This window comes from Rutilus rutilus, assembly GCF_951802725.1.
Source record: "Rutilus rutilus genome assembly, chromosome: 4".
NCBI lineage: Eukaryota > Metazoa > Chordata > Actinopteri > Cypriniformes > Leuciscidae > Rutilus > Rutilus rutilus.
In genome coordinates, this window is record NC_140212.1 from 17,598,209 (window position 1) to 17,618,588 (window position 20,380).

At 38.2% G+C, this 20,380-nt stretch overlaps 1 protein-coding gene across 1 annotated transcript in view; it reads left to right on the forward strand.

Annotated features, from left to right (window-relative positions):
* The window catches only part of LOC311288700 (thyrotropin-releasing hormone-degrading ectoenzyme-like), a 137,794-nt gene that overhangs the window by 61,837 nt on the left and 55,577 nt on the right, over positions 1–20,380 (forward strand). The window contains exons 4-5 of the mRNA XM_084406227.1: positions 7,133–7,287; positions 19,124–19,237. Of these exons, the coding sequence (XP_084262353.1) occupies positions 7,133–7,287; positions 19,124–19,237 (269 nt within the window). The remainder of the gene's footprint in view (positions 1–7,132; positions 7,288–19,123; positions 19,238–20,380) is intronic.

A 20,380-nucleotide genomic window follows, 5' to 3' on the forward strand; every position in this document is an offset into this window, starting at 1 on the left:
TCTACCAACTAAAAAAATAAAATAAAATGAAAGAGTTTAATTTAAAAATAAAAATACATTACAAATGCTTGTTACTACTGCATATATCTCTGAATTCATCTTCTCAATTCTGAATTCATTAAACTCAAACACAGGGGTTAAATTGGGATTTATTATGTGGGGGGGCTCTCCCTAGGGGGGTCCGGGGGTATGCCCCCCCGGAATTTTTAAAAAAAAAATAAACTATTAAATGGCATTTTCTGGAGAGTTTTGTGCAAAGAAATGGAGAAATTGAGTCTTACATGATATGTGAAAAACTGCAAGGTTAAGAGCATATTTGCATTGTTGTAGTATCAACAGGTATTAGGACATTTAGCATTTACATTACTGTTAATCAGCAGTGGTGGAATGTAACGAAGTACAAATACTTCGTTTCTGTAGGCTTTACTTAAGTAGAATCAATAGTGCATACGTTTGACTTTTACTTCGTTACATTTTGCAGCAATTATTATACTTTCTACTCCACTACATTTCTACAACGTTTCGTTACATTTTCTGATCAGTTTTCCCCCTGCCAAAACAGGGATTGAAAAAAATGTCCTGTTTTCGGTGCTGATGCGGTGGTGACGCGTTCATGTAAGGGTGGCGCTGCCAATAAAGCACCTAAAAGCTGTCACAAAGAACCATCAAAAGTAATGATTATGAATATGTAAAATATAGCAAGGAGACATTTTAATTGTTTATTAATAAACAAGTGTTTTCTGTGTCAGTGCCCTGCATAGATGAAGTTGACGATGCAATCTTCGCAGTAGTAAACTCGCCAGAGAGAAATGCACATTTCATACGGATTAGGCTACACAAGCAGCGGTCTGTTTTCTTTCGTTTTGAAAAGAAGACCTTCCAAGCTTTCTATAGATATATTTATCAGGTCTGTCAGGCAAGTAGGCTCCCTTATACGCTGAGTTTCGGTTCATTTATGAGACGAGAGTCCAGTTCACTCGCCGGCGCGTCCGTGTCGTGATTAGCCTATCTATTGTCTATATACTATATTTACTTCTTATTTTTGAAATGAAACATTGATTAAAATTAAGATACAATTAATACAAAACGAAATTAATTTTAAAGAAAGGCTTTGTGCTTTCTGTTTGAGGTCTCAGTGAAAGTTTCAAACAGTCTTTTAGTGCCACATTCAGAGCGGTCCCGTCCGTAACATGTTTTTTTCCTCATAAATGCGAACATGAAAAATAAAATAAAATGAATATGTTATGTTCTGTGGAGAGCCAACCCTTCTTCATCCGGTGGGTAGTACTTTGGTTTGCAGTGTAATTCACAGAATTACAAAAAAATATTTTGCCACCTAAAAGTTAAAGATTTTTTGTGTCACGTCCACGGCATGTGTAGCCTATTTCCCTCATATTAAATATAAAACGCTTGATTACACATTGTATTACCTTGTTATGATATAGTGACCCATACAATGTGCCAAACATTTTTTCCTTACCTTGTTATTCAAGGCCAGGGCACTTTTTGTACAACCAACGTTGTGCTGAACTTGACAAAACTGATCTGTTGCTGCAGCGGCGGCCAGCAGCTCGGGTTTTTTTTTTTTTTTTTTTTTTTCAAGGCAGTAGAAGGTTCTGGAACTTTTGCGCGCTTCCACATCCCGCGCAACTACGGATCTCCCAGGAACATTCATTATTGCTGCGTACATTTATCCATGTCGGAGTTCTGAGCCTACCTAGATGCGCATGGCATGCGCGAGCGGTGCGCGATCATGGTCGACTGACAACGAGATTAAGCAGCTGAACAAGAGTACGGGCACGGCCGTGTTCCGATTGTTCTCATCTCAGCTCCGCCGAGACAAAATAGACATGCCATTTCAAAATCTTTCATTTATAATCAGAAATATGTTTTCAAAAGCATCACTTTTATCAAATTTTATGTGACATAATTTCCTATAGGCAACTGACTGCAAACGAGCAGGCTTATGTGCCGGGGCTGAGCCCCGGAGAGCCCCGGCCCAATTTAACCACTGCTCAAACACCTCCAGAACACTACCATAACCAGGGCATTTAGGTTTCCTTGTTCTTGTGACTTGCACTGACAGTTTTGCATAATAAGCTTCTGGTATAGTATCAAACAGGCCTCCAAATTGCCATTAGTCATGGTGGAATGGTGTTTTGATTTAACAATCTTCATGTGAGAAAAGGCTGATTTAAACAAGCAAGTTGAGCCAAACATTGCAGTCAAAGAGGTGGCACATTTTCTGATATTTGGATACTTTTCTTCTGCAAGAAGGTTTGAAGACTGTGTCCTCGCCTTCACCTGAATTTCAGTCTGCAGTGCTAAAATCTCTTCTAATGCTGCTAGGTTCATCTGAAACATGTCTGAGGCCAGGGAATCAACCTCATACTCATCTCTAAATGGAAAGCACATGATGGAGCGAATGGCACAAGTAAAGCAAAGTCAAAGTCTGTCCTAACCTTTTCGATTTGTTCAATGTAGCGTTCACTGTCAAGTTATGCAAACTCCTTTCCTGGCTTATGCAGTTCAGATGCAAAGTTTAGGAAGTTCCCGAATTTGTGGCACTGTAGCTTAGATGGAGCTCTTGGAAGGCGTGAAGTAGGCTACCTAGTTCTTGCCTGGTCAAATGCAGGCAGAATATTGCTATATTTATTTATTTATTTATTTAACGAAAGCATATTTAAATTTTGAGCAATCTACCAGCATTGCCTTTACGATCAACTGATAGATTGCGATCAAACTATTGGGCAAAACAAAATTCAGATGGTGAAGCCAGATGCTTCTAAAGATACAAAGATTTTTAAGACCTAATAAGGATATTATGGCTATATAGTGCGGTGAATCTAAAAGAGCCTTGTTACCATGATCCTCACTGAACGTGTCTGTACCACAGCAGCTGGTTCAGATGAAGTAAATCAGGGTAAACAGAGTAAACAGGCTCGTGTGTTTCCATTTCTCAGTGTATTGATGGTGAATAAGCAGGTTGCTATAATGAAAAGCCCTCACAACCCCTCACTCACAGAACTAGCATCAAGAAAAGAATCAGCGCTGCTCATGTTCATGTACAACTACTTCAAACACAGACGCCTTGATGGTCATTAAGTGTAGCAATCTAATGAAGAAACTTTATTAAGTCTTTTCAGTGGTTTGGGATTTAGCGTTTCTTCCTCTTAGAGCTCAGGTTCCTCAGAGACAAATACAGTGTAATTGTGGAATTATTAATGGAGTCATAATTACATCAGGCGACGTTTACAATAACTACAGTATGGAAATGTTTTCGTCCGAGGGGAGAGCTGCGCTCTAGATTCAAGGTGATATTTGTTAACAAGGTGTTGTGTGAACAGATTGTGTCCTATATGGCAGTATTTTCAGTTAAGAAACAAAAGCCTACTTTTTATTGATCGGAACAGAATCAGTGTATTGAATTGGATCTCTTCCTGAACTATTTGTACATAAGTAATGCCTCATTTTATGTCTTCTTGAGGAGATGTGTGCTATTACTTTTCTAAACTATCAGAGAAAAAAAAATGCTCTGAGATATAGGAAATTATTAATGATAGATAGATAGATAGATAGATAGATAGATAGATAGATAGATAGATAGATAGATAGATAGATAGATAGATAGATAGATAGATAGATAGATAGATAGATAGATAGATAGATCTTTATAAACAGACGTGTCTTATCTGATCTTTATGCAGTTAACATGTGAAACAGACTGAGGTGTGAGGAACGTGATGAATAATTGCTGTAGTGGAGCTAGTGGAGGTTCTGCTCTCTGAAAACACAAGCTGTTTGTTTATTTTGATCTTGCTGTTTTTACAGATGCTCTTATTTCTGTCTCCCGCCATTCACTGTGCCCCGGTCTACAAAGACCCACCTGTTTTGTCTCTTCATCTTCCCCTCACGGATTCCTCCAGCCTCTTTTAATAGCAAATGTGAGACAGTGAATGACAGGGAGAGATAGAATTTCTCCAACTTTGCATCATCATCATGATTTCTGTAATGTTACAGCACTCTACCAAAAATAACCTGTTCAATCCAACACAGGAACAGTGTAGAGCTTTATATATCAACTACAGGTCATACACCTGCTTATAATGACAGGCTCAGTGAACGTAAGTAACTCTCCGCTAAGAAAATACAAAGAATGTGGAGATACCACAGTCCAATGCTGCTATCAGGTGGTAATATTGTGGTACAAAATGATAACCATATCGTTTTGGTGCTCAAATCCGATTTGGGAGAGAGTCGTTGCATAAGTGCTGTTAAAGTATCCCAACAGCACTGGGACATTTTCTGCAGGTTACATGGTTATGCGTTATGCCAATGGGTGGCAGTAAGTGTCTGTCTTCATGAGTGAGATTCATTTATCCAACTGATTCGTTCCAAAACACTGATTTATTCAGGAACGAATCAAGTAGCCTATGAATCATAGTCTATGAATCATAGTCAATGAATCATTCACTCAACTGAATTGTTTAAAACACTGATTCATTTAGGAACGAATCAAGGATGAATGAGTCAATGACTCATTCACCCAAATGATTTGAAAACACTTGGTGCGTCCCAATTCGCATACTATCCGTCCTAAATAGCATTCGAAAATAGAATTAGTATGTCCCAAATCGTAGTATGTTAAAATGAGTGTTCCAAAGACACCCGGATGGTCTACTATTTCCGGTCAGAATCCGAAGTGCAGATCGATGCACACTCTAACGGCTAATATTGCCCACAACTCATCGCGCGTTGGACGAGGATTCGGTTAGAACTACAAACACGAGTGAAAAGTGTTAAAAAACTAGGAGGACGCGCGAGTCTGGCGGTTATGTAGAGAGGTTTATATAAAGGGGTTTGAGTGATTAATTATCAGTATCTAACCTGACGAAAATGTATTTATTCAATGTTGTCTTTATTATATTGCATCTGCAGATGCATTGTGAACTTTTGTAAAGATACGTTTAGCCATTAACTTTTAAATGCATCATTATATTCATATTGCAAGCACATGAGGAGAGTCTCCGCATGAAAGACCCACGACTGGCAGATAAACGTGCAAATACATTTCTCTCCGAAACGGTAGGAAATTTAATTAGATTGAATGGAGGATTTTAACTGTGACAAGATGATTGACAGGGCAGTTTGCGGTGACAGGATGCACGCAACAGATCTGTCCGTTAAGTAGTATGTCCCAAAGCTTGCCTACTCTTTTGCTACACACTCAAAAGTACTTTTTTTTCACAAAAAGAGTACATACTTTTAGGGCGTAGTATAAGTAGGCGAATTGGGACGCAGCAATGGATTCATTCAGGACAAATTAAATATGAGTGAGTCATTGAATCATTCAGTCCACTGATTTGTTTAAAATGCAGATTCATTCAGGAATGCCACTAAAGTATGTTACTAAAGGAGAGGCGACGTTCTGCTGTTTTTTGGGGGGAAATTTTTTTCCTCAATGTAGCAAAAACAGACAACAATATTGCATCTACAATGTGAGTTTCTCAATCACGTTTGCTGAACTTTGCAATAACACTTGCTTCCGTGATGTTTTTCCCGAATATTGTTATTCAGAAAACAAACAATATACTGTGGTATTTAAATGTAGCCTACCATTATATGTACAAAAGGTCATATATACCATAGGCTATGTATACCTCGTCGTTATGACTACTTACAAGTTAAAGTAGTGATTAATATGTGTCCCTTAGCTCAAAATCCTTTTGTTTCATTAACGTAATGTAGCCTACTTTGATAAGGATTAATATTACTTACTGGTTCTGCCTTGAGGTGTCTCGGTGGTATTCTGGTATCGTTGTATCTTGAAAGTCCTGACGGAAGGTTGAGTTGAACTACATCTCTGATTATGGTACTTTTTCTCTCTATTCAAGAGCCCCAGTTGTGCAATTGCTGTATGAGTCTGTGTAAAAGCCCAATTAAAATAGCATCAGGTCTTTCACCCATGAAGAACATTAACAATGCCCAGTTAAACCTGCACGGTCTTATTCTGATTTACTTGCTGAAGTCGTTTAATAGAGCAGCTCTTTCAGTCTCTCACCTTTGCGTTGCTGTTTTCATTGTTCTTTGCCTCTTCAATTAGCTCGCGCTCCATCGTCTCTATTTAAAACTAAAAGTGAAGTATTAATCGTGTGTGAACGTACATTCCTAATTTGGACTCACTCGTCATTATCAGGGAAGCGTTTGAAAGCTGTTCACTTTTAACGCCTTTAACGTCTTCTTTTCCCGCCACAGTAGTATCTGTCGTCATGACGATTGCAGCTTCTCTACAAAACTCAGCAGCTGCTTTCATTCAGTCGAATTCATGAAACATGCGACTGATGCGAATAAGGCAAACACACACACACACACACACACACACACACACCAGCCCGGCGGATAATCATGTTACAGCTTTCAACATTTCCTCTTCCTCTGTGGCTGATTATACGACGTGGATTTAACAGCGCCAGAGGTTTAACCGCTTCTCATTGGCATATGAATCGTTCCTGAGACGGGCTGATGGAGGTGGAGGCGTTTAAAACAGCTGATTCTCTGTCTGCTGTTTCACTGATACACTGACTTGAGTAAATGAGCTATTTTAAATGTGTTTGGGGAGAAATATGATTATAGAGTATATTGTTGCTTTGCTTTGTCTGCATTTGAGTTTAAAATTCAATGATCTTTGATTGTAGCATTTTAGATGATAAAAACTTTGATTGAAGGCTAATCCACATCATCTTGGATTAGAGCTTATGTAGGCTACATACTGTAAGAACTTCTGAATGCACCTTTAAACGCATTAGTTCATTCAGACTGGAGTAATATATGCTGAAAATTCAGCTTTGTGTCACAGGAATACATTATATTTTAAAATATATTTAAAATAGAAAACAGCTATTTTAAATTGTAATATTATGTTACAATTTTTCTGTTTTTACTGTGTTTTTGATCAAATAAATGTAGCCTTGGTGAGCACAAGAGGCTCCTTTCAATTACAAAATTCTAAGTAGGCTATTCCAAACTTTTGACCGGTAGTGCATATGCTTAACAAATTTACACCTTTTCTTGTAAATTGTTTTACAATCCTGTTTTCCCATCATTGAGCTTGAATCTTCGTCACTGTGTGCAGATCTCCTGGCGGTGCCGAAGCATCCGTATGCAGCCATGGAGAACTGGGGCCTGAGTGTGTTTGTGGAGCAGAAGATCTTGTTGGATCCCGACGTCTCCTCCTTCTCCTATCAGATGGAGCTCACCATGGTGGTGGTGCACGAGATCTGCCATCAGGTAAAACACACTTATTGGAGTAACAAGAACATGTGATCTGCTGTGTGGTTTCACAGTCACAGTCAAACTTGCTGGTTTGAACAAGTCAAGACTATATAATCATAATAATAATAATAATAATAATATGTATAGCAGCGGTAACAATATTAGATCTGTTAATAATACATCAAAATGGACTAATTTAGTCCAGTCATATCAGCAGATCAGTCAGGGTCACTTTTCTGATATCTGGTGTTTTCATTTCATGACTGTCAAAGTGCTGCACCTCCAACTTGAATCAGGCCTGAAAATTACCCATTCTGTTTGAGTCGTCTCATCTGCACTTGTTCCAGCAGTGATTCAGATTTTTTAAAACATGATACAGCTCCTGTTTAACCATCACACACTAAAATATTTCCTGTCTTGATTCAGCATGTCCCGTCAATGCTGTTTAGTGTGCTCTGAGAAACATAAAGCATCTGTTACTCTTAAAAATAAAGTGGGGTTCTATGTGGAACAATAGGAAACTCAATTTTAAAGAACGCGTTGGGCCCTATCTTGCACCCAGCGCAATTGACTTTGTACACCGACGCATGTATCATTCCTATTTTGCACCCGCGCAAAGCGGACTTTTCCCTCCACAGATGCACGTCGGTTAACTAAGAAATCATACATTATTACGATAGATAGATAGATAGATAGATAGATAGATAGACATTTTATTATAAAAGCATACATCTTTACACATTTACCCAAATTATCATACGCCTGTTTAACCGAAGTTAATTTGGGTGTGTTTCTCCATCCCCAACGTCCCTGACGAGAACGTCGGTCTCCTCGGCCTTGAACCACTCCTGTCGTGCGCCTGGCAAATCCGCCGTTATAATAGGAATCCGCTTTAGAACAAGAGCGCCTGCTCTTAAAGGGAATGTGAGATGACGCTCTGATTGGTTTATTTCACGTTACGCCCAAACCACACCTATGAATAATGAAGCTACTTCAGACCAACCCCTTTTAGATTTGCGCCGGGCGCAAGAGTCATTTATCCCGCCGGGAAAATAGCAACAGCGCCGAGACCCGCCCACAAAGTTACTTGCGCTTTGCGCTTTGACACTTGCGTTTCAGATCGTTAAAATAGGGCCCCTTATATCAAAAAGGTTCTATATAAAGAGAAATGACTTAAAGTATTGCAGAAACGTTTTTGTTACTACTAATAAAGTATGTTTACTTGCTGTTTAATTCATAAAATGTAATTAAAATAAAATGAATTCAAACAAAAGGAACGAATTCAAACTAAATCCATCAAATGATCCCATGATAGGAACCCCTAAAAGGTTCATTATATGAAGCGCCTAACTGAACTCTTTAGGTATAACCTTTTCTTCTAAGAGTGAAGATTCATAGTTATATAACATTTTGAAGTCCACGTATGGTAATCCATTCTCGGAATTTGTCCCCTGCATTTAACCCATCCAAGTTAGTGCATTCACAGTAGGAGTAGTGAACACACACTCTGCAAAACATGGACACACACCCCCCCGGGGCAGTCATTTGCAATGGCAGCGAGGGAGCGATTGGGGGTTAGGTGCCCTGCTCAAGGGTATTCTCAATACCCTCAGTCATTTCCTGATGGTATTGAGAATCGAACCAGCAACCTTCGGGTTACATGTCCAACTCACTAACCATTAGGCCATGACTGCCTGAATTGCCCCAGCATATCAAATTTATCAACTCTCAGACATCTTTTCATTATCTAATTGCAGAAGACAGAGAAAGAAAGGCAGAAAGAGAAAAGCTCCGGGAGTCAGAGAGTAACATAGAGTGTGAAGATGGTCAGTTGTTGAGTTAAAGGGCAGAACAGCAACAGATGTAATTGGACATCTGGAGAATTTGATGCACAGCTCTTATAAAAAGAGCTTTACGCATCACCTCCATTGGGATCGTGAAAGTAAAGATTTCCTTTCTCCATCCCTCTTTCTTTCTGTTTCTCTCTCTCTCTATCTACAGTGTTTTGCGCATGCACAAGCCTTTCTTGTGTTAAATAACCTATTTTCTGTGTCTTTGCATCATTGCAGAAACAAGCAGTCTGGGTTAAAAGTGATTATTTTTTTTCTTTTGCCATTAAAATAATGTTCAGTAAGGGACTTTAAGCCCACAAATGCATCATCGGCATGAATTGTAAAGGAAGCGTTGGAATTATTCATTGCATGTGCTCATTTTTCACCATCCTTTGTTTGCAGCTCTTATGTTGCTGAGAACCTTGGATTTTAGTGCCTTTTGTTATGGCGGATTATTGATGAGCGTGTTGGAGATGTTCTGCGTTCTCAGTATTGTTCTGGATTCATCTCTTGAATAGTCTTCCTTATATACTGCTGAATCGCAGCTCTGCATTGTGGTCTAGCTCAAAGATGATACAGCATGTCTGCAGTTCTTTCCTTCTTTGTTTTTTTGTTTTTTTGTTTTGTTTTATTTTTAGGGAGAAGGAAATAAAAGAAAACAATCCCCTCATCTCTCATTTCTGCACAGATAATTCAGCTCTGTCTGAACTCAGTCTGAACCTTGTACAGTAAAACACTCTCACAGGGAGCATGAAATCATGATATTATTTCAGAAACAGCAATGATGTGCATATGTGATAGTTTTAGAGCTGGAATTCATGAGAGTTACCCAGATCAGGCTGTTCTCTGCACATAAAGCCCTGTTTTATGATCAAGAATAATTGAAAAGAAGCAGCAGTGGAGGCTGGAACTATAATCTTGTCCAGTGATGATGTTTACAGATAGAAAACTGAAGTATGTCCAATGTCCTGCAGTAGGCATTCCCATTGAATTCACATTTATCTATGCGTACAACACGCTGTAAAAGTGTTTGTGCTTCAGAAATATTATAGATCTTAACATACAGCATTGTTCTGCACCCTACGGATTAAAAAAGCTGTGAAACAATAGAAAAGAGTATCTTTATCTTTGAATTCAAACTCTATATGTTTGAAATAGTGTACTGTTATATGATTGACACTATATTCAAAAGATGGATGCAGTATATACTGTGCATATGTGCATTATGTGTACTGAAGTGTCAATTGAATACACTAGAATTTACAGTCAGAGCTCAGTTTGAGTAATATTTGCCACAATAGAATGTTAGTTCCCATTCGTTTAAAAAAATACCAATCATTATTGTAGATTCCAGTAGATTTTAGGTCATTTGACTACATTTTATTGTAGTTTATGGTTACACTTTATTTTGATGGTCTACTTAAGACTACTAACTTTGTAACTACATGTCAACTAACTCTCATTAGAGTGTAAGTAGACTGTATAGACTGTTAGGTTAGGGTTCGGGTTTGTATAAAAAGTTGACATGTACTTGCAAAGTTATTTATAGTCAGTAGGCTACTAGAATGTCTAAAGTGCACCATCAAAGTAAAGTGTTAGCTAGTTTATTTATGTATATGTGTTGTTTACTGAATTGTACACTATTTCATAAAAATAGTATGCAATATAAACTGATGTAGTATGCAGTACAAAGTCAAGGACAAATCTTATTTTATTAGCAATGGAGTATCAACATTGGTTGTTCAAACAGATAGTCCAGTCCTAGTTTATAGTGAATTAACCAAAAAAATGGGTAGTTAAGGTTCTCAAATGATGCACTATACACTATGCATGTATACAGTTCGCGAACTTATGAACTGTTCTATGACGTTTTGTAGTATAGTGGGAGCAGTGTGATCACACTGAAAATTACAAAAAGAAAAAGTGCACTTTAAATACCTGGATGATACATTAAATTAACAGAAAAAAATGAAGTGTGGAATGTTGGACACCTCGTGCACTCAACTGTCGCAACTTTAATTACGTAGCGGAAGGGGAGGGGCTATCAGACTCCAATGTTGAATGACAAAATAACCTTATAAAATTCATACACTACACAGTTGAGTACATAAGTGCATAGTGTATAGTGAATTATTTGGGATGCAACTTATGTACTTATGCACTTTGTACTAAATTGTGTAGTGTAACAATTTTATAAGGTTATTTTGTCATTCAACATCAAAGTTTGGTTTAAATCTGGGGATTTAAAGTGTACTTTTTCTTTTTTGGAATTTTTATGAACACACTACTCGTACTATTTATACTACAAAACGGCTTAATAGTGCATAAGTATGCAAATTGGGACACCTCAGTAAAATAGTTACGAATTCCCATGAAAGCGTGTTGATGCTAACTTAAACCATGTAGTTTGTTGAAATAATTTTTAAACACAAGTGTGCATGTGTGAGTAAGTGTGCGTATAAATAAGAGAAAGGTGGAGAGACAGAGAGAGTAAAAAACAGATTAGCCGTCACGCGTATTGAATTCACCTCAGGCTGTTTCACCCTGTTGTGTCGCAGCTCTCTGGAGCTTCTGCTCATCTTTATGTTTTTAATTAAGATGCCGTTTTTCTATTCAAACTTTTTCTCTGCTTCAGTCTCATGCCCATCATTCTCATATAGAGTTAAATAGCACACTGCTAATTATTTTCCACTGTAAATTACCTTGACTGAGCTCAGAGCGTCGGAGTGGGCGGGGCTTTTGCTTATCTGACATATTGATTGGCTCCTTTATTTTGAAAGTATTAGATCAGTCCTCATCCAGCACATATTCTGTCATACATTAAAAAGTCTGTCTGAGCAAGCACTAATAACACGAACAAAGTGCCGGCTTCTGATAAATCACATTTGTATCTCGTCGCTCTCGCGGACTGCCAGTAGAGAATTGATTAGTAGATGATAGACGCTGTTTTCTATTGTATAGGTTTATCCTGTGGACTCTCCTGGCCTCATTTTAATGTCAGATACTGTAGCAGCGGATTGTTAATAGATTTGCGGCTGCCAGCGATGGGGTTTATATGTCACAGACGCTCAATCACTGTTAATTTCTTATCTCATTTCAGCCTCTCAGAATTAAATGAAGCTGCCACAGTCCTTCATATGCAGTTATTCAGCCAATAAACAAGCCTAATAGAGGCCGATGCAGCTGATGTTGAGTTTTCTTATTTTCCTACAAATTGGAGAGGTGACATTCTGCCCTCTGGATATGAATATGTTTGGAGAGTGAGGCTTCAGTTCTCATACGTCACAGTTGCTTTCAAATAAAAACACATTTAGATATTAAATATGAGGATAAATGGCTGAGTCTGTCAGTGGAAGTGAGTCTTGTCTAAATGACTCATGTCTGTTGGCTGGTGTTTTATTCTGTGCTCATTTATAAAAGACAGCATCCGTAAACTAATTTCACACTAATTTAAAATTTATTTGTCAGACCTCTCACTCTGAATTCTGACTAATAAATGAATTTTGTCACTAAAACAGATGGTTTTAAATTCTCTTATTGTGAAATGGAGCAATTTCCAGTTCCAGTTCAGGTTTACAGAGATTCAAATTTACAGATTCTTTTGAGTGTCATTGTTTATTTGGAGCTGCTGTTCTGTTGGCAACTAACAACGAACTCTTGTTTGGATTTACTCTTGTGTATGTATGCTAATTTTTTTGCTTCCTTGTCATTCGTTCATCATCGCTTTATTTTTCGTGAAGCATTATTTTGCTGTGCTTCTGCTACGATTAATAGACATCCACTCTTGCATTGCGTGTGTAATGGAGGCCAGCTGGTGAGAGTTGTGCAGGCTGATGACTGCTAAAGAATGCAGTGTTTACTGTTTAGCGTCCTTGTTAGTGCACCAGCCTCGCATGCCAGCGATCGGGGTTCGAGACCGACAGGACCAGCAGGGCGGTTAGGATTGGAGGGTGAGCTTTGGAGGCAGAGCAATGAAGAGAGGGGTGTGTTTGGGTTGATTTCAAATATCAACAATGTTCAGCAACGACTTTGAGAAATAACATACTGCACTTTTAACTCAGTTAAGGCGAGACACGGCAGGCAAAAACATAGTTTTTTTTTTACTGGTCAATTTTGAGATTTTTGGATATTTGTCTTCAATAAAATGTCTTCTTTCAGACTTGTGGTGAAAAAAAGTCCGAAATACACATTTAGGTCTTTATTTTACTACACTTAGTCTGTTTGCGTTTGTAGATTTCTCATAAATTCAACAAAAGTTTGCGTTCTTAATCAACATACTTCTCCGCAATCTCTGCCGTCACCCTCTCATCATGATCACATGCACCGTTAGGAAGCTCTCTCTCCTGCACAATGCTGTCGGATCCAAATATGGTCATTTCCTTTTTATCGGCAACCAATCGTGAAAGTAAAAGGGCTGAATGCGCGATCTCATTGGCTGATGATAAATATTTAAAGCCCGTTTTCTCAAAATGACTTTACTCTCATACTCCAAGTCCGAAATCTCCACTTCAGTAGCACCAATATACACCAAACTTTCCAGTCTTGTACCTAGTTATATTATGAAGACATTTACCGAGGGATTTGTAAATATATTATTCCTAGCCTGATTTATATAACATTTTATTCCAAAAAACATGGCGAAAATCATTTTTTTAAGGCTATTGACAGTATTTTCTGATTTACAGGATAACAAAAGTAGATATCCATAAATCCCTCTGTATTTTTTTTCCCATCTAATATGTGAACAGAATGAAAAAATAATTTTTAACCTGGCTTTATCCAATACTCAGATTTTTTTTTAAATATATGCAAATTAGCGCATATTTAATTAGATATTGCCTAATTTGCATATTTAAACATTAAATTACAGAAAACTTGTAATACATTTTTTTCTCATCTTAATGTAGGTAATCAACTGGGAAAGTTTCATGGTGATATCTGCTAGTTAAAAATTTTACCCTATTCACCTGTAGTGTCTCGCCTTAAGGTAAAGAGCATGAGAATTCATATGGCGATCTGGTTCTGGACCCTGGCTAGCTTGGTTCCATCAGGACTGCGGGGACATAATTGCGCAATTTTATTGTTTCTACAGATTAAAGTATGGTTCACACCACAAGTGCACAGGGTCATTTACAGTAATGATCTTTTGGTTCTACATCCTCTAATATTTTTAGAGCCAAACACACTCCATTCAAGCTCTTTCCGCTCCGTGTGTGTTGCAGATGTTAAGTGCCACATCAGTGCTAGATTGGCACCAAGATTCTCCAAGATTCTCATTTTTGATGACTATTTTTTATTATTATTATAAAGTATTACTGCTGCCCTGATTGAAATGTATAACTGTTCCAAAAAAGTATTGTCTGGACATCTGCTGGGAAGGTAATACGGGCTGGTCCAAGACTGGGCCTCTTGGAACTTTAATTGAATTGCCCTTATACATATTAAGCAAAAAATAAAACACTGTACAAAAAATATCTTCACTCAAATAGTAGGTAAAATACTTATTTTTATATATACTTTTCAGTATTGAATGGTATGTTTATAATCAACAGTTTAAGTACACTTAAAAGCCAATTTTTCTCCAGAAAATATTTAAATGGTTCACTTACAACTGTACTAATAGAACATTAATATTAGATTAGATTAGATTAGATTCAACTTTATTGTCATTACACAAGTACAGGTGTAACTTAGCAGCAAGTGCAGGATATACAGTGGTTCATAAGTGCAGAACATGGATATGTACTGAATAAATATAGAGTTGAATACTATTATAAACAAAAATTTACAGATAGATTGTCCTATGAATATAATATACAGATAACTATTACTGTGAACAGAGTTTACAGCTAGATATGTACTGAATATAATAATATACAGATGGCTATTACTATAAACAGAATTTTACAGATAGATATGTACTATGAATATATATACAGATGGCTGTTACTATAAACAGAATGTGAGCATAATATACAGATGGCTATTACTATAAACAGAATTTAACAAATAGATATATGTATAAGTTAGGCTAATGAGCAGTATAACAATGGATTTAAAGTAGTGCAAATAAAGTTGGACAGAAGCTATCCGAGTGAAAGTGCAGTGGAAAGTAATTGCATATTACAGTTAAGGTACGATATTGCAATGTATATATAAACAGTCGGTACTGTAAATAAACAGTCGGCAGTGCAAATTGAGCATATTCCAGTCAAGGTAGTAGTGCAAGATGCATATGTAAACAGTTGTTACTGTAATAACAGTCAGTAGTGCAAATGAACATTATAGTATTGCAAATACAAAATGGAGGCAGGTGTGAGGAGGGAGAGGAGAGTCAATCAGTATATAAGGGGAGTGGGATCAATGAGGGTTAGAGTTTAATAAAGAGACAGCTCTGGGGAAAAAACTGTTCTTTAGTCTGCTGGTCCTGGTCCGGAGGCACCTGAAACGCCTGCCGGAGGGCAGGAGAGAAAACAGTCTGTGGGCTGGGTGAGAGGAGTTAGTAATCACATTAGTGTGATTACTTCATTAATATATACTTGCAAAATATAAGCTACTTAAAACGAACTTGAAGCATACTTCCTTTTTTTGTAAACAATGATGCTTGTGCAGGAGATGCATGTCCGTATAACATTTGAACGTGTATAACAGCTTCAGGACTTCTTCTTGTGGTTTTTCAGTTGAGAAAGCAATGACCTTTGCCCTGCAGTCGCAAACCTGATCCAGCAGAGACACCTTGTCTGAACCTCCTTGTTAAATGTCAATGAAGGACATTTAAACTCAAATATTCAGGCTTTTACTGCAAGTACACGACTGCTCGTTTGGCTGAAGGCTTCATGTCAGTATGAATCTTCAGAGTGATTCTCGGCTGCTTTGGTGTGTTTCATGTCTTAAGGTTTTTTTTTTTTTTAATTATGCCGTTGCAGGTTTTCTCCTGCTTCAAATGTACAGTATATGCTGCAGTAGAGGTACAGAGTGAACTCTTCCCTGCATGAATCCCGTCAGCGTATCTGTTAATGAAGCAGGAGGGCTGCAGAATCCCTCTGTTTCAGCTTTCTTCTCACAGACATTGTTGAAGGCGTAATTGAGCGAGGGTCTCACGGTTCGTACTGTTCATTGACATTCTTGTGTTGTTGAACTGCTTAATCAGGCACAAACACAAAACTGTCAGAAATCCAGACTGATCTATTATAACTTTTTTTTACACGCCGCCATCATGGTTCATGTGCTGTCAGAGTATAATAGCAACATAACGACGTGAGCAGTAAAAATATACTGTAGATTCTTCTATCTATCTATCTATCTATCTATCTATCTATCTATCTATCTATCTATCTATCTATCTATCTATCTATCTATCTATCTATCTATCTATCTATCTATCTATCTATCTATCTATCTATCTATCTATCTATCTATCTATCTATCTTCTATCTATCTATCTATCTATCTATCTAGTCCTGGCTCATTGTCATTAGTGTGGCAACGTGGTGGTTACTCTCAGGGTTTAACAAGAACAATTGAAAGTTTAAACCAGGGAAAGAATTGCATATACCGGCAATCCACCCCCAGAGGGCAGACTTAAAAATGTACACCTCTAAGACACCCGACTACGCCACCCCGGAGGCTAATTTACCAGGGAATCACCTTTTATAAGAATCACTAAAGCACACAGGTTCGATTACGGCTGAGTCAGGACTCGAAACAGGGGTGAAATACAGAAAACAGTTTTATTGGAAACCATTAAATCACATGTACGAAAATCCAGATCTAAAGATATAATACACACACAGTTCTGCCTCCACTCCAGGGCTGGGGCCTGCTCGCCTACTCTCTGAAAAACACAGCATACACACGTGAACTCACACTTCACCCCCAAATGTGGAACACTGCACGCGGAACATACACACGTATCCTTATAAAATTTGATAATCAATAAATTGAAAACAAAAAAAAATATATACCATACAATCGTAAATAACAATCGGGGGGGAGGAGGGGGGGAATAGTAAATAACGAATTCACAAAAACTGATCAAAAGAGAAATTAGGATTTTAAGTAGCAACAGATTCACAAAAACTTGGTTAACAAGAAATAATGATAATAATAATAATAATAATAATAATAATAAATTCACAGAATATGAGCTACAACAAAAGAAAAATAGACTTTCCTATTAGTGGTAGAAAAATAGAGGTTCACATGAGCAAAGCAAAAAAAAAAAACACAAACAATTAAATAAGCAAATAAACCAATTCAATTTATAAAGCGTTAAGACACAAAAAAAAAACTGATCACGATGGTGACTGTTGAGTGGCCATTCAAACCATTCGAGGCCTCGGAGAGAGAGTAGGCCACACAGTGCTGAATCTGCGGCACACCAGGCTACCATTCAGCTGATATTCAAAGTGTCCAGCGCCGAAATAAACGCACATAGTATTAAGCAAGTACAACACAGTAGCACGCTAATATAGTTCACGGATTCTACACATACAATCTGGCAGTCTGGGCAGCGCAGCGCCGCATAACGAGACAGTCTGCAGCCCAATGTTGAATGAGAATCAGTAATGTGAGCGTCAGCATACGAGAATACATTCGGCAAAGCCCAGATGAGAAGCCCACTGCAACGTATCTCCCTCTATATGTCTTTTAACTAAAAAAAAAGATAAGGACAAGAGACTTAGAATGACCAATCCAGCCCCTTAGTGCAACAAGTGCAACAAGCAATAGTTAAAACAACCTACCAGTTTGAAGCCTAATGGTTTGGCTGCAGGGGATTTAAACTCCAGGACATTAAAACAATCCAATACAACACGCGTTGCAACAATGTTCCACAGGATTCCTCAGTCCACACTAGAGAGAGATGAGCCAAATGAGTAGATAAAAACCCCAGTCGATACAAGCATTCAGTAGTACAGCCACAACCTGCCGCCCCTTACCATACAAACACTCCCACGCCACGCCGGAAATAGATAACGTTACCCATGACTGTGAGATGCACATTCCTAAGACACCTAAAGCTGCCTTTATAGGCCAAATAAAACACTTGAAATAAGGCACGCCCCATCAATCTGCAAATGAAATTACTACCATCGGCTACATTAGCATCAGAAGAGGGCAGAAAAAGTCACTAGACCTTTGGGAAGCTACTTGAGAGCAGGATAACAGCTGTTCCTCTCCACGCTGCGGCTCTTCTATCAGTCCATGTGTCTGAGTCACAGATGAACGTCAGGCGCTTGGAGAGGCTTTTGAGAACATGTCATGTTCAGATGAAAAAGGCCTGACTTCTAGAGGTTTGTTTGCTGCACAATGAGATCCGGCGTTCAGTAGCACATCTGCTTGAGTCTCAGAGCCTGTGGAAAATATCCAGCTCATTCACAACTGCAATGTTGCATCTTTTCCAGTCAATAGCCCTGTTTTGCACACTGTCAACTGCACACAATGGCAGGGATCACTTGAATAGGTTCTACCTTCCAGATGGGACGTTTCATAATCGAATCCTTATTTTTCTCTCTTCTGTTCATTTAAGGTGTCCTTGGCGGAGCGCCCAGGTATGAATGCTGTGAAACAGAAAAATGCGTTTTTAATTGTGTAACTGTAGGTAATTGATTGTTTAGGCCACTATTAATCATAGTTCAAAAGCTCTGCCGGGTTCTCAATGTTCTGTGAAGCCGTTTGTGAACAACTTTTCTGTTGAACCAGAGTGCAAATGTTTATTAGAAGTGTTTGTTTGTACTTCTATTTCTAAAGGAAGAGAGTTGTTTTTCTGCGGTATTGGAGTTTTCTAATAAAACGTGTTTGCCACTAGATGAAATATGCTTTTGTTGATATTGGATGAAGAGGAGAGTGTATATTTTCCTGATGCTTTGTCCAAATAAAGTTTGGTTTCAGTTTACCCTTGAACACTTTTCTTGTACAAAAGTTTGTCATAATTGTTTGCCGGTGAACATGAAATGGATTTTTGTAATGGTCCCTGTGTTTCTCAGTTGATGATTGATGGTTCATTTCTTCTCTTCTAGTGGTTTGGCGATCTAGTCACACCGGTTTGGTGGGAGGACGTTTGGCTAAAAGAGGGATTCGCTCATTACTTCGAGTACATCGGGACTGATTTCCTCTTTCCCAAGTGGAACATGGTGAGTTGTTGCTCAGATGTGAGAACTGTAAAATTCAGTTAATATGAAACAATAGATTATACTGTATATACATACTTACAGAGGGAGTTTTGATGGTTTTCATGCTATTCAGTGTCCTAAAATAAGTGCAAATTTTCAATGCTTTTCACATACACATGATCTTAAGCATTTCTTCTTGTGCCAAGATTCAGCAGAAAACTTTTTGCAGTGCATTTGAGTGCTATAGATATTTTGACTGCTCAATTTTGCCAGTTAAATGTTGATAACAGCCTCTCAAGACCAATAAATCTCACATTTTATGGACGTTTACTTCTTGTTTAATCTGATTCATATAAAATAAAAGATCAGAATGCAATTTCTGAGCAGGTACAGATTCTCTTTTTCTTTTTGGTCTCTCTGTGGGTTGTGTTTGCTCTGTCCAGTGATTTCTCAGTGTTGGGTCAGTCAACTGTTTGAATGTAATTGTATCACTGCTGCCTGGTCAGTGTCACATGACCAGCATCATCACTCTAAAAAAGCTAGTATTGTTTGTTCTCATTGAATTTGACCAAGAGAGTCAGAATATTGATATAGAAATAGATGTATACAGACATATAGATGCCAGGGTGTATTCGATCTTACAGTCAATAGTGAATTAGCAGGCCAAATGGAGGCATGCGTGGACTGGTTCATTATGAGCTTGTAAAGAACATATTGTTCCAGCTGTTTAAATGGATATTATGAGTGCAGTTTGAGTTTGACTTCATCTTTTTTGAAAGTCAGTCAGCCAGTTTGACTGACACCTTACAATGGCTGTAAAAACTCGATTTTCTGTCGGGTGAATACACCTGCTCTATAGCTTCCTTCGCTAACAGAGTTTCCACTTCTTGCTCCATTACCAGAGTCTGCTCGGGATGCACTAACGTGAGCAACACCCCATTGTAGTGTGGCGGACGAGAACCAAACTGGATTCTGTAGCCTTTCTCTATGATCTGCAGGAGCCAATGAGATATATTTGGCAGATTCTTCCATTCTGTCAGATAGTCTACTAAGGGCACCAGCCTCTCGAGACTGGCCTCTGGTGTAATTGGAACAGCCACTTCGGTGGCCTGAAGCATACTGGCAGGAAACAACCGAACTGGGCTGCGTTTCCCAAAAGCATCG